At 39.1% G+C, this 14,934-nt stretch overlaps 1 protein-coding gene across 1 annotated transcript in view; it reads left to right on the forward strand.

Moving 5' to 3' along the window:
- Positions 1-14,934, forward strand: part of ARHGAP15 (Rho GTPase activating protein 15) — a 619,910-nt gene that overhangs the window by 553,116 nt on the left and 51,860 nt on the right. Inside the window, exon 13 of the mRNA XM_030327811.1 lies at positions 3,506-3,611. Coding sequence (XP_030183671.1) covers positions 3,506-3,611 — 106 coding nt within the window. The remainder of the gene's footprint in view (positions 1-3,505; positions 3,612-14,934) is intronic.

Here is a 14,934-nt window from a genome sequence, read left to right on the forward strand (position 1 = left end):
TGTGAAATGTCAGGCTACCATGGCAATTGTATTGTCACCAACGGGCAGCAACTCAGTTCGAGTACTGGCAACTGCACTTTGGATGACCACTACAACCAGGTAGAATGCTTACTGCTGAAAATAAGACATGAACCAGACACAGCATGGGCCTCAAAAAAGGGGTGAATATTTGTGGGTGAATAAAGGGGTGAGAAAGGGGTGAATATTTGTGGAGTATGTACTTTTTACTAGTCATTATGCTAGGTACATTGCATACTATCTTGTTTAATCCATAAAACTAGCCTTTTAGATATTATTCAAAGAAAGTGAGAAACTTGTCCAAGACCACACAGATAATAAAAAGCCGTTGCAGAATTCAAACCAAGGTCAGTGTATTCTAATCCATGTTCAGGTTTTTCATTTGTTCGATAATTCTGTCTTCATTCATTTAACCCTCTATGTGCCAGTATAAAATCTGTCCAGCTTTATAGGAAAATTCCCAGCTTAATGGGAGAACTTAAAAGGCATTCAATCCATGGAAACACCATGTGGAATGTTGTATAAATAGAAATGTCCTAAGTGCAAAGGAACACACAAGAGAGAGAACTGACTCTGTCTCGGGCAGTTCATAGTTCTTCTACCTGATGGTTAAACAAGCTTATTAAAGTTTTAATTCCGGCTCAAGCACCATGGCAGTGACCTTGAAAATGTAAATATTTCTGATTAAGCAACCCCCAACGTTTCTTAAACCTGAGTCATATGTTCCCTGTAAAGCTGAGGTTTGCTGTTAGATGTAGCCATTTTAGGCCACCGTCCACCTAATCGTCTGTCAAACTTAACTTATGACTGCTCCTTCTGTCCCCAATGTCAACTGGTCGCTTTTTTGGAGACTGTGATGCTGACCTGATTATTATGATGGCGAGAGATCTCAGTGAAATTGGAAATTTCCTCTCCTCTTCCTTCCTCTCCTCTCCCAATATCATCTTTATTGCTTGAACCAAGTAGTTCACCAGGTCCTCAGGTAAATGATACCTACTAGCATCATACCAACTATGTAGAATGTGTCCACCTCGTGAATATGTAAATGCGCGTATAAGTATTTGTAGATGTATGTATATATATGTATTTAGATGTGAATTATATATAATCATTGGTGTGTGGTATCAGCTTCAGATGACTAAATACAAAGTATCCAAGTATCCCTAAGAGCTCTGTCCTGGACATACTACACAAATTTCACTCTCCTCTTTATTGAGCTGTTTTACTTATTTTTTCTGAGTTAGTTATATCCCACAGCCTACAGCTGGTCCTATGTAGCATCACATTGTCTTACCATCATTGAGCAACAAGGGGGCTTTCTACCCTTTCGGCAGAAAGATTGTATCTGCTGTATTCCATGATGTTGCAACTGGCTTTTCTTTTTCTTTCTCTCTCCTTTTTTTATTTTTGTAATTTCTCTCTCTCTCTCTTCCCCTTTGTCTCTTTCATTTGCAGTTGTTTAATCCATATTATGTTGGAACTCTTCTAAGAATAACTGCAATTTTGAAAGCTCTAACTGTGGGAGGCATTATTTATAGGCCTTTGTGGTTTTGGGAGGAAGAAGAAAAGTTTCCAAGCAGAGTTCTACTAGGAGGATTGCCCCCCACTCCACTGTTGCCAAATACCATCTTTTGCAGGATATTTTCCTATAATTCCTTATTAAAAGCTTCTTTTGCAACAGTGTACTTAAAAAAAAAGAAAAACCTGCCAGCTTCTGAACTAACTCTTTCTTACCCTACTCTGTAAAGTTTATATACCTCATAACAGGTGATAATGAATTGGGCTTTTAGAAGCACTTTGTATTAGGAATTGTGTTTGGCTTTAGTATCAGAGACTCATCTTCAAAGCCTTTGGTCCAATCTGGCTGATTTTCTTACGTTAAAGAAACCCAGAGACTGTACAGGACTGATTTGACTCCTTCACAGATTCAGAGAAACTTCTTCCAGCTGAGTGGAGTCAATTCTCAAGGTCATTTGATGGTACAACCATTCCATTTACATTTTGAGGAGCAGAAAGGTAAAAAGGCTAAAAAGCTAAGTCAGCTCCTGGCACATGGCCTCTCCAGAAGTTCTATCTATCACTTTGACTGAAGTCTCATTGGCCTGATGTGGTCACATGTTCACTCCAGCTGCCAAGGAGGTTGGAAAAGGAACTCTTTTAGTAGAGTATACAGCCATCCCCTCAACAATGGATTGTCTTGCCAAGAAGAAGAGAATAAGTATTGGGTGGATGTGTGCCTTACATATTATTCTTCTATATCGTCTTTTCCAACAGTGACCTCTTAAGGATCACCAGGAGCTCTGTAAGTTAGAGACAGAATATAGAAAGTAAAGGTACCTAAGTCAATTTGCATAAAGTATTTAAGTTGAATAAGTAATCACAGTTCAAAGTCCTGGTTAAAATTATGGTAAGATGAATTCCCTAGATGCTAAGCAAGTCAATTCTTATTATGCCATCCATGCCCTTGAAGGAAAAGAGAAACAAAATGAAAGAAAGCAATCTAGGCGGTATGTAGTTTTAAACAACCTACTATTTTTTTGAAAATATATGTGACTAGGTATTATGCCTTCAATTTTTAGTGTTTGCATTTTTTAATTTTATAGCAAAAAAATCTCTTAGGGAGAAAAGATAACATAGAAGAAATTTTAAAAAATCATTTACCCTTCCACAAAATCAAGTGAACAATAAAATATTGGTAATTTAATCACATTTTCTGTCCTCATCTGTTCATTTCCTATTGCTGCTATAACAAGTTATCACAACTCAGTGGCTTCAGACAACACAAACATATTATCTTACACTCATGAAGGTCAGAAGTCTGAAATCTGTCTCGCTGGGAAAAATCGAGGTGTTGGCACACCTGTGCTTCTTCTGGGGACTCTCTTTCCTTGACTTTTACAGTTATTAGAGGCTCTCTTCGCTCCTTAGCCCATGGCTTTTCATCAAATAGCCACTTATTTTTCTGTTTCCATTGATACATCATCTTTTTTCTCTGACTCTGATCCTCCTGCTTTTCTCTTAACCACCTTTGTGATTTTACTGGACCTACCCAGATCATTCCGAAATAACCTCCCCATCTCAGAGTCCCTAATTGAATCACATTGGCAAAGTCCCTTTTGTCATAGAAGGCAACATATTCACAGGTTTCAGAGATGAGGGCATGAACATCTTTGGAGAGCCGTTATTCACCGTACTGTGTCTTATAAAACAATAAAGAATTTATAAAACTGATTCAATAACTGATCTTAACAAGAAGACTATGTCAAAGCTATGCTGTTGCTGCTTGGTATTACTATGATCTACATCACAGTCAAACTAAAAAAAACCTTCATGATAAGGACGTTGAATACACCTATTCTCTTTGGTTGCTGATTAGGACTTTATGTTGCTACATCTTACTCCAAAGTTCTCCTAAGAAAATTCCCTCATGCACCTATAAAATCTCTTTTTTTTTTTCTAACCTTCCTTTTATTTATTTATTTTTCAGAAAAGCAAGACTACAACACAAGAATTGAAACTATAAAGTCTCTTGTGCAAAAACTCCCTCCACCAAATCGTGACACCATGAAAATTCTCTTTGGACATCTAACTAAGTAAGTTGTAAGGGGTTCTGATTGGGTCATCGTATTCTCATTTCTTATATAGCAGTATTGAATTTCACATCTCTCAGACAGGATTTTCCAAATGTATCTATCTCAAATTTTCCCCTTAGCAAGTGTAAATCTTCCTGAAGAAGTTGGAGAATGTACTAAAGGTAGGAAGGAGAACCTATAAAAGGAACTTTTAAAATAATTGATTTTTCCTGGTCTTTTCAGCAAGTAGATACTTGCTCATCTATTGTCATAACCTTAACCACAGCCATAGGATGGACTGTCTTCATTGTCTAGTGTAACGGGAAGAGCATGAAATAATTCAGAACTGAGTGCAAAACAAAACTTCATCATGTAGCAAGTGCTATGACCACTAATAAGTTACTTACACTGTCTGAAATTCAGTTTCCTCATTTGTAAAACATTGATTCATATTGGTAAGGTGCCATCCATGTAAAAAGTTAAGAGAAGAGTATTGAAGGCAAAAAAAAAAAAAGCAAGTGTAAATACCCAGCGACCCACAGAGCTTGATGTATTTGAAAAGCAGGAACCAAGCCAAAATAGTCAGAGCTTAATGAACTAGAAGGATGGTGGTAGGAGTTAAGGTCCTAGCCATTAGATCAACTGGTATCAGATCACATAGGTTCTTGTGGGCCTCAGTGAGAGATTTGGATTGTATTCTAAATGCAATGAAAAACTGGGGCATCTGCGTGGCTCGGCCTGTTGAGCGTCCAACTCTTGATTTCAGATCAGATCATGATCCCAGGGTCACGTGATCAAGCCCCATGTTGGGCTTCGTGCTGAGCGTGGAGTCTGCTTAGGATTCTCTCTCTCTCTCCCTCTGCCCCTCCCCCCAGCTCATGCTCTCTCTCTCTCTCTCTCTGTCTTTCACCTCTCTCTCTAAAAAATTAATAATAATAAAATAAATAAATACAATGAAAAAAAAACATAAGGAGTGCTAAATTGAGGGAATATAAAAGATCACTCTGGCTGCCATGTGGAGAATGGATTTGTAAAATGGAAGCAAGGAGACCTGTACGGAGGCAACCATGGAGTCCAGGCAAGAGGTAATGATGGCTTATGTGGAGTCCTTAAAGAGATATATTGGTGATAGGTCAGGATGGATCTGCTGCTGGTCAGAATACAGCTGGAAAAAGAAAGGAGAAAGCAAGTGTGCCTCCTAGGATTTGGGCTTAGGCACATGAAGAAATGGTAATACTACACAGAGCAAACTAGAAAGCTCCATTTTGGACATGTTAAGTTTGATATGACTGGTACTCATTTGCTCTCTTTTAACACCTTCTTCAGATAAGACAGAGTACAATACAAGTGATGAGGTTTTACCTTTTGCCATACACATATAGTAATGTTGAAGCCTGATAGAGTGTCAAATAGATTGGACTGTTTTGCTTTTGTGAGATTAAATCTCCTTAATCATCCATTCCTTGGGTTGAGTCATTCCTACAGATTATTCAACCAATCCATTACATGCTTTTTACTTGTAAATTTAATACATATAATTGCACACACACAAAATTTAAGCAACAGTGGTGCATAGAGATTAAGAGGTAAAATTTGCCTACTGGTTACTCTTAGCCTGCTGAGCAGAAGTAACCAACATTTTTGTATATATGCTTCCAGACCTGTGTTTAAGCACGTGCAAACATGTGTATATGGTTGTTATTGTGTTAAAGTTAATCATTTTGCACATATTGTTATGCAATATTTTGCAACTCATGGACAGCCTTCCATTTCATTAAACACACTTAAGTGATTCTCTCTAATGATGACATTGACATAGTATTCCATAGTGTGGATAGTCCATAACTTGCTTAATCAGTTACTGCATTAGGGAACATGCTTTAATCTAACTCATCATATTAGTTTCTTTTCTATTTTACCCCGGAGGAGAACTTGTGTCAAAGTTCAGACTTTCCCTTATTGCCAGAATGTCCTCTCTTATCACCTCCACATAATGGCTCCAATGGGAAACCCATGTGGTTTAGTGAAAGGACCTTGGGTTTTAAGGAAATAGAAAAAGCGAGAGAGTCAAATCCTCATTTTATACCTTACTCCTCTTATGATCTCACGCACATAAAATCGGATTAAATAATATTGGCCATACCTTGTGGTTATGAGAATTAAATAAGATAATGCATATAGAATGCCTGGCACAAGGTAAGCATTCCTCAAATGTAAATTCTTTTCCCGTAGGACCCAGACACACCATGAAAAGGGTTTCAGGTTACAAGTAAATACTGGAGTGCTTATCCCAGTAACTTTAACTGGACAAAGTCATAAATCATACCCATACTGCTATGTAATACCTAGTCTTGGAGATCTTGAGAAATATCCATTACTCAGTCTCAATTATTCCTTTTTTCCCCAACTGAACGAACAGCTATAAAATGAAGAAATGTAGAGTTAGCTAAATCCTCCTTTGAAAAAAACAAAACAGATGAAAATCCTTCCAATTAAAAATCTCAGAAGGATGAGAATCCTCCACCTTTATGCCACACTATCCCAGGAATAACAATTAATGCCTGATCATGTTTCTTTTTTTTTTTTTTTTAATTTTTTTTTCAACGTTTATTTATTTTTGGGACAGAGAGAGACAGAGCATGAATGGGGGAGGGGCAGAGAGAGAGGGAGACACAGAATCGGAAACAGGCTCCAGGCTCCGAGCCATCAGCGCAGAGCCTGATGCGGGGCTCGAACTCACGGACCGCGAGATCGTGACCTGGCTGAAGTCGGACGCTTAACCAACTGCGCCACCCAGGCGCCCCTGATCATGTTTCTTATACCTAAATTAATTTCCCAATTCTGTTAGAACTTTCACTCAGTTCAGCAGAGATAGAAATAGATGTTTTAAACCAAGATTTAAGATCATATTATTATATCACCTTTGCAGCATTCACATATGATTTTTTTTATTATAAACGGAAAGAAAAGCGTTATTTGCTAGGTTGCCAACCTTTCTTGAATGGTGTGACCATATTCCACCCTGCACTGATTTTAAAACTGGGTTTAATTATGCACAAGTGTGTGCACATGATTATATCTTATTAATCATTTTTTGCTAAGTTTTTGATAAACAGCCAATTGTGGCATGTCATCAAAGCCTGAGAAGACTAAATAGGAAGATTGTTTAACAGGAATTTAAAAATATTCATGTTTGAAAGAATCATTAGAATGTTTTCCTTAGCCTTGATGCATTTGGTAGTTCTTCAGAAAATCTACCATCAACACTTGTGTGTAGTGTTTATTTCAAATTGTTGCAAATATATATATTTTGAAGTTTGTTTAGTGAGGGTCAGGGAATGTAATGAAGTGCCAAAAATTCCACTTGACCTACGTACTCTATAGCCAACAGAATAGAACTCCAATTTTGCACCGCACTGAATTAAACATTCCCTTGAAAGAGAAACTACAAACTGAGAAAGCTTAATACGGCACAATTGGACTACAGGGTTGGTCCCAGTCCTGTCCTCAAAAGCCAGAAGTTTTAAATGGTTGTGAATGCATTAGGCAGAAGATTACACAACAGCTGCGTAGGCTGAATAGTCTCAGAGTCCAGAGTCCTCATTCTTGATCAAACTCAAGGTCAAGTTCTGTGCTTCTGCTGTGATAACATAAGACCAGAAATTCAGAATAAGCTATCATCTCAAAATGCCATCAACCAGAAACCTTTATTAATAGCCACTTTCACAAATTGACATTACAGTAATAAGTACCATAAGGTCCTGTAGTACCTTCTGAATCATCACATAAATGGCAAGTTCTATCTCTATAAAATATGTGTCAAATGCATTTTCCTTTAGCCTGCTTCTTTGGAAAGGCAGGGAGGCAAAGTGAAGATGAAGTTAATGAGGAAGGAGGACCTACAAAGATAAGGTTTAGTTGCTGATGGGTAGTAGAACCAGGCAAAGGGGCTATATAAGCCATAGAGAACCACTGAAACTTTATCTATGGGACAATTGCATGATGTGCTCAATATTTATGAAAGTAGTCAGACAACAGAGTGTAAGGCAAACAAGATTGAAGGAGAAAAGACCCAGGAGGCCACCTGGGAGTTGTGTTTGGATTAGAGTGATGAACATCAAATGGAAAGAAATGGCTTAAACCTTGAGACTTTTCAAAGCAAAATTCCACACAATTTTTATTTCTGTCATTTCTTTATCCCCATATCCAGTCAGCCATGGAGATAAGTCTGAGGTTTCAACGCCGGGTGATTGTGACAGTAATAATAATAATAATAATAAAAGGCAAAAGGAGACACTGGTTAGAAGGAAACAAACTTTTTTCTATTTTGCAAAGGTAGAGAAAGAGGAAGATGAGATCATTGGAAACTAATTAAACAGGATGAATCCCATTTTGTTGAGTGTATATTAGATCAAGCCCTTTATATGCTGCCAGTTAGGATGTACCAACCAGCATGATTGGAAAGTCATATATGTCATATATTTCCAGAATGAAAATCTTTCAATTCTTCATGTCTTTTGAGCCAGTCATATTAAGTAATGGGGGAGGCAGTTTATGCAGGCAAAATGGTTTATAGTCGTACTTGCGCTGGTAGAAACTTGGAAGCACCCTAAGTGTTCAGTGATAGGGGAAGGTATATAGAACATGACACATCGTATCAGCTTAGTAAAATGTAGTTCATGACTGATTGATTTTTTTTTATTTGGAGACCTGTTATGTTTAAGTCAGGGATACAATATCTTATATACTCAAAGAGAGTGTAACCATAGATATATGGAAAATGTGTGCATCTGGAAAAAACTGCAAAAATTTTTGTTGAAATGTTAATATTTCATTCTTAGAGTCATTAAATTATGGGAGTTTTTTTTCGGCCATGTGTTGCTTTTTCTCTCCTAACAATGGTATAGAAGGTGACACTGAGGTTAAGAAAACAGGTGAAGTAGGGAACCAGGGTGGCTCAGTCAGTTAAGTGTCCGACTTTGGCTCAGGTCATGATCTCACGATTTGTGAGTTTGAGCCCCACATTGGGCTCTGTGCTGACAGCTCAGAGCCTGGAGCCTGCTTTGGATTCTGTGTCTGCCCCCCCCCCTTTCTCTGTCCCTCCCCTGCTCGGATTCTGTCTCTCTCTCTCTCTCTCAAAAATAAATAAATAAACAATAAAAAAGAGTTTCATGCAGTAGCTATCACTTATTATGTACCTATCATTTATAACTTATTATTCTAGACAAATATTATACATAAATATATATATTATTTTTATAGTGAGAGAAATAGAAGATAATTTTTAATGAAATAAATATAGGAAGAACTGCAGAAGCTGGGTTGCCAAATTTCCTGGCTTTCAGAAAATTCTTTATCTCAACACAAAATCTTTTTCCAGAACCTACATCCCTCCCTGGTCTGACTCAGCCACTTTCCCCTAGTCCCATTGAGGCTGATTTTACCTGTTTGACAAACCATATGATACCCGACCCGCCAGTCCCTTGTGAACTGTTCAGCCAAACTCTACTCTGTCCGTGACTCTCCATCAACCTCATCTGCGTCTTGCTCCGTGTTCTTAGGAACACATCAAAGTGGGCACTTGCTAAGATCATCTACTCTACCTTAACTCTGAGGCAGGTATGATGAGGCTGGAGATAGACAGTTTTTCCCATGCTTCTTGTCCAGAGCCGCCCCTGTTACAGCAGTTTCCTCAAGATGGATCTCTTGCCTTGTAATCTTACTTAGCAGAATGATTCCCACAGTGAGAATTTTCTGCCAGACAGAACACCACACTGGCTTTATGGGTGCTGGTAAGTGAGATATTTTGAAGCTGGTAGGGCCTTATCCTGTGCCTCAAACACCCTGTGTAAATAAACATTCCTAGAATCCTACCAACTACATATCTACCTGATATCTAGCACTGATCTTTTGAAGTTCTGGAATTCCTATTGCCATTACTACGAGTAAGGTGTTCTAGCTATTACTGAAGTCTTTTCCCACCTTGTTTTTATTTCCAGGATAAAAATAATACATGATGCTTAGAGAAAATAAATACAAAAGTATGTCTACCTACCAAGCTAAATTGAACTCGCCAGCCAGATTAGCTTTGTGGCATGAATTTTGGAAGCCAAAACAATCTCAAATTTTTGAGTGGGGGAACATATGATAAAACACTTAATTCCCCTGTAGTATACATTGTTCAGAGAAACTCAAAATATCTTAGAAATGGGTGGCTTTTAGAGATGACTAATGAAATCATGTCATTCACTGAGTTTCAAAAATAGCTTTGGAAGAATATATTTGCTGCAGGCTTTAGATGCAAGTAAACATTTTTATAGGAGACTTGCACTTTGTAAAATAGGTTGAAAAGAAAACTAAAAAATCTTCCCTTTTGCATCGACTCTAAGAAAATCGCCCAGCTGTTCATAGAATTCCAAGGTGAAGGAATGATATGGCTGAATAGACAAATCTCATGGAAGCATGCCAGTTGAATGCCTCATTGAAAGGCGAAACTGTTGAGCTGTGGCTATTTTCTGAGAGTAAACTGATATTTAAAGCTTCTCTGTGGTCTTCATGGGTGTTAAATAAAATATTCTACAAAAGCATGTCAGAGGCAACTCAAATGATGATGGCCTAGAAATACAAGAGTTGTATGAGGATACAATGGTAAGGAAATAATTCATCCACCGTGACTTTAAAATGGCATTGTGAGCATTTCTGATATTTTGGTAGAAACAATGAGACTTGCCTAAAGAATGAACTTGAAAGCCCATGATCTCTTGCCCTTCTCTCTGGTCTTTAAGAGCAATGGCTGGTGAAGCTCTCTGCCTCCCGTCAGGCCTCTGAGTGCTCAGCTCTGGTGTGCTTTGGATCAGGCTATGTTTTTCTGTGCTGTCTCTGGCACTCCCCCCTTTTTCTGTACACTTTGGTTGCTCACCCAACCATAATACCTGATAGCCAATGACTTGCAGGCCATGGGTATTTTTACTGGAAAATGAGGAACCTGTACAAATTGTTATTTTCTTTTTTCTCTCTTTTTTCTTTCCCTTTTTTTTTTTTTTTCATTTTCCTGAGGGACAAGGGCTGCAAGTCGTTTGAAATAAGCCAGAAGCCTAATAGCTCCTTTGCTTGTGTATTTGAAATGGCACCCTAATCACTTTGAAGAGCTAATGTACTTCCTATGGGCCCGAAATTTCTCAACTGGACTCCTGTGGCAGAATTTGGCCTGGTAGTTAAGAAAATTAATTACTCTGATCGTGAGGATGAAGCAATAGTTCCCAACTCCCTGTAGTAATCATTAAAATGTCATCTACTTAGGAGACATCTTGGCACAGGATTTATAAGGTTTGTGTGCTGGGGACTAAGGTTCAATGATCCTTCCAGTGGTGGATCCTTGTTTTGGAGGAAGGCTTTGGGAGATAAGGTTTTTAAGACAGGAGGGAAATTATTACTTTAAATCTTTTATTTTAACATTTGAATGGTGACGTTACCCATTGAATAATAGGAAACAAAACAAAACGTAAAATGACTACTGTCCATCTACCACTGTCTTCCCTGTTGTTAGTGGTGGTCCACCCCATGGGGGTATTTTCTCATAAGAGGTAAATTTTGTAAGTTGCCCCATCCTTCTCCACTATGAATCTTGGCCTTTTAACTAATGGAAAGAACCAGGGATTTGGAATCAGAAGACATAGGCTCAAGTCCCAACCTCACCCCTTAGAAGCTGTACATTAAAGAAAACCTTTTAATATCTCTAACCCTCCCTTTTGGTCATATGTGAAATAGGTCAAATAAATTCACACTTATTAAAATGTTTATCAACTGTGAAATCCTGTCTATTCCTTTATGTCTTAAATGAGTGCCCTCTGTATCCCGGGCACTGGACTGGATCACAGGTTGGCAAAGTATGGCCCACCCTCAAGCTACATACAGCCTGTTGCCTGTTTTTGTCAATAAAGTTTTATTGGAACATACACACACCTATATGTTTGTGTATTGTCAAAGGCTGCTTTCATGCTACAGTGGCAAGAGTTAATAGTTGTGACAAGTTGCACAAAGCCAAAAACATTTACACTTTGACCCTTCACAGAGAAAGTTTGCTGACCCCCTAAACTCAATACTAGGGGAATACATAGGACTCTTACCCTCACTTGTCCTGTAGTCTCCTGGGGTAGATAAATTGGTAAACAATTGCAATAAATATGGTGCAATACTGCAAGACACTGTGAGAGCACCAACCAGGAGCTGGAACTTAGCCTAGAGACACCAAAGAATGCCTCCCAGAGGAGATGGCACAGGCTATCTTAAAGATGTCAGTTTGGCAGCCAGCAGGCCTACTACAAGCACAGAGAACTGTGGACAAAGACGTGTGGTGTTGGAGACCTATGGTATGGCGAAGAAATAGTGAATCCTCTGACGTGATTGGAGGATTAGGAAGCGTAAAAGAAGTAGCAGAACATAAGCCCAAGATGTAGTGAACTAGAGCTAAGTTGCGAAGAACCTTTCACAGGCTTTCTTACGAAATTCGAAATTCATTTTGTAGACATGAGGTAAATCGTGGAAGGGTCAGAAGCAGGGAGATAAGGTCATGCGATTTCTATTTATAAAGATCACAGTCTTTAAGATAGTCTGTAGGAGGGCAAACTGGAGATAGTGAAACCAGTTAAGAGCCTGGGGCGAGGGTCCAAGATAGAGACCCCAAACTAAAGAGATGCTGGGGGAGGGGACAGGTAACAGGGGTGGATACAAGAGGCACAGAGAGGGTCGATTCAATAGGACATGCCCACCAAATGTATGCAAGAGGTAAGGAAGAAGGATTTCAGGATGGCACCCAGGTTTTGAACTAGCTGAGGGGTGATACCCTCAACTCACTAAAGGAAAAGACTAAAATTAGAGGCATGAAAGAAGTTGAAAATTGGGGGCTGTGATGTAATTGGTCATTCTTTATACTTCATTAGTGAATTCCATTCAAGGATAAGCAACATCTGCTGGGAATGCAGGAAAGGTGATTGGGATCTAGATACGAATTTGGGAGTCATCATTTTAAAGGCGGCAATGGGGGTATGGTCACGAATACTGGCAAAGGACAGTATGGAGCCAAAAGGGAGCTGAGGAGAGATTCTCAGGGGTGTCTAACATTGAAAGAGTGGTCAGAGGAAGACACTGGGAAAAGGATCTGAGAATGGCATGCCTGGTGATAGAAAACTTGGCAAGCACAGAGGTATTATATTTTGTGGCTCCAATTGTTACTCCTCCATAGGAAGCCTAGTAAATTCTCGTGGTAACAGAACATTAGGCAGAATTTCTGGTAATGACTAGCTATTGTTCTAATCCTTATTCTCTGGTTCCTGAGAAATCATCGGAATACATATAATAACCTAGCAGGAAAAAACTGTTATTCTATAGCATAATCAGGTCCTGAAAATATCGATGAAGATGGAAATTGTAAAGAACTGAACTCTGCCGTTGGCTCATAGTTTCCAGGAATTTGTGTCACTTTGATTCCTGTTATATCCCCAAAGCTTAGTACAGAGTCCCACATATCATAGATACTCAGTCATTTTCGTTGAACAAATGGAATCACATGACTTCATTGAGTGAGAAAATAATAATCGAATAGCTAGTAATGGTTCCAGTTAAGATCAAGTGGAATCTTGGAACTTTGATATGTAGTTCAGACTCCAACCAGAGAATATTTCATTTTGAGGGGATTGGTTAGCAAGCGGTTCCTCTCAAGTTTCTGTCTCCTCACCTGATATTTATCTTTTCATCATCATGAAGAGAAAAGCAGCTCTAATTGCAAAAGAAGCAATATTAATATTAAGGTTTCATGTTAAGAGGCCCTGAGTACAATGAATGAGTAGTAAAAGAGGCTTCCCCTACTGAGGGAGCCTTGGTCAGGGACTCTGTGACCACCCGTCAGTACTAGAGCCTGTTAGATCAATCACTGCACTCCAGGGTGAGATGCCAGGGTTTCTGATTTCTTAATTGTCTGGTATTTGTAACAGATCTTGGAATAGAAAAACTTCGTTTCACATCTTCTGTCATTATTCCCACTGCTAAACTAAAGGCTATCATTGCTATTGCTTATCAACATAATCATCCAGTCCATCGTTGGTTCTAGATTCAGTACTTACTTCCTAACCACTTTGAATTATTTAGCATTAGGTGAAACAAACAAACAAAAATTATTTTGATTACAAAAGCTTGTCTTCTGTTATTAAGTGTATAAAAATTTGATTCCCCTATTTAATGGAGCAGAGACATAGCAAACTTCAAAGTAGAAGGGGGAAAAAATCAACCAGACCTCAAGTCACCTGATTTCCAGTCCACTAGACCACACTCTGCCTTCTTGCCAATACCAATACTCGATTATGTTTCCAGGGAAGAAGGAACGGTAAAACAAAAAGTGAGAAAGACCAGCCAACTATGATAGAGGCACAGGCCTATCACTTGAATCCCCCCCCCCTTTTTAATTGAACACCAGCTATAATCTCAGCTCTTTAAATAAAATTACCTAACTAATTAGTAAATTGACATATTTATATAGGGGGTTTTCTGGGGATCTGTTCTCTCTCTCTCTCTCTCTCTCCCCCTCAATCTCACTCCCTTCCTCCCTCCCTCCTCCTTTTCTCCCTCCTCCCTCCCTCTAACACATTGCTTTCCACCCAAAAAGCACCAGGGAAAGTTTTATTTCTGGGATTCTTTCTAAAAACAAGCTTCAATTCCACATTCATTAATGCTGTGCGTGCGCGCGCGCGTGTGTGTGTATATGCACACTTAGAGAAAAGCACGTTTTTTTAAAAGGCAGTGATGGTTCTGCCTTTTACCACCTTCTTTCTCCTCTTTAAATGGAAAGCACTGAACCCAGATGCCCAACCACGGAAGATATTCTTCCAGAAGCAGCATCTGGCTTCCTGGCAAGCCCTTCAGGCGAGTTGTTTGGGGAGCTTTGCAGTTGTCTCTCGGTCTGTCACGTGTAGCAGATACCATGGCCTCTCTGGCTGGCATGTCCAGGCAGCTGCCAATTCCTTTCAGTTCACCTTTAATTCTGAGAACTAGTTTCCTCATTTTCATTTCTTACTGGGCTTATTTTTCTCCCCACTGCCCGTAAGACTTCTAGGACAAGAGGGGCCCCTGGGTGGCTCAGTCGGTTAAGCGTCCGACTTCAGCTCAGGTCATGATCTCATGTCTCGTGGGTTCGAGCCCCACATTGGGCTCTGTGCTGACACTCAGAGCCTGGAGGCTGCTTTGGATTCTGTGTCTTCCTTTTTCTCTGCCCCTCCCCTGCTTGCACTCTGTCTCTTTCTGTCTTTCGAAAATAATGAATAAACGTTAAAAAAATTAAAAAAAAAAAAAAAGA

Source organism: Lynx canadensis, chromosome C1 (genome assembly GCF_007474595.2).
Source record: "Lynx canadensis isolate LIC74 chromosome C1, mLynCan4.pri.v2, whole genome shotgun sequence".
Taxonomy (NCBI): domain Eukaryota; kingdom Metazoa; phylum Chordata; class Mammalia; order Carnivora; family Felidae; genus Lynx; species Lynx canadensis.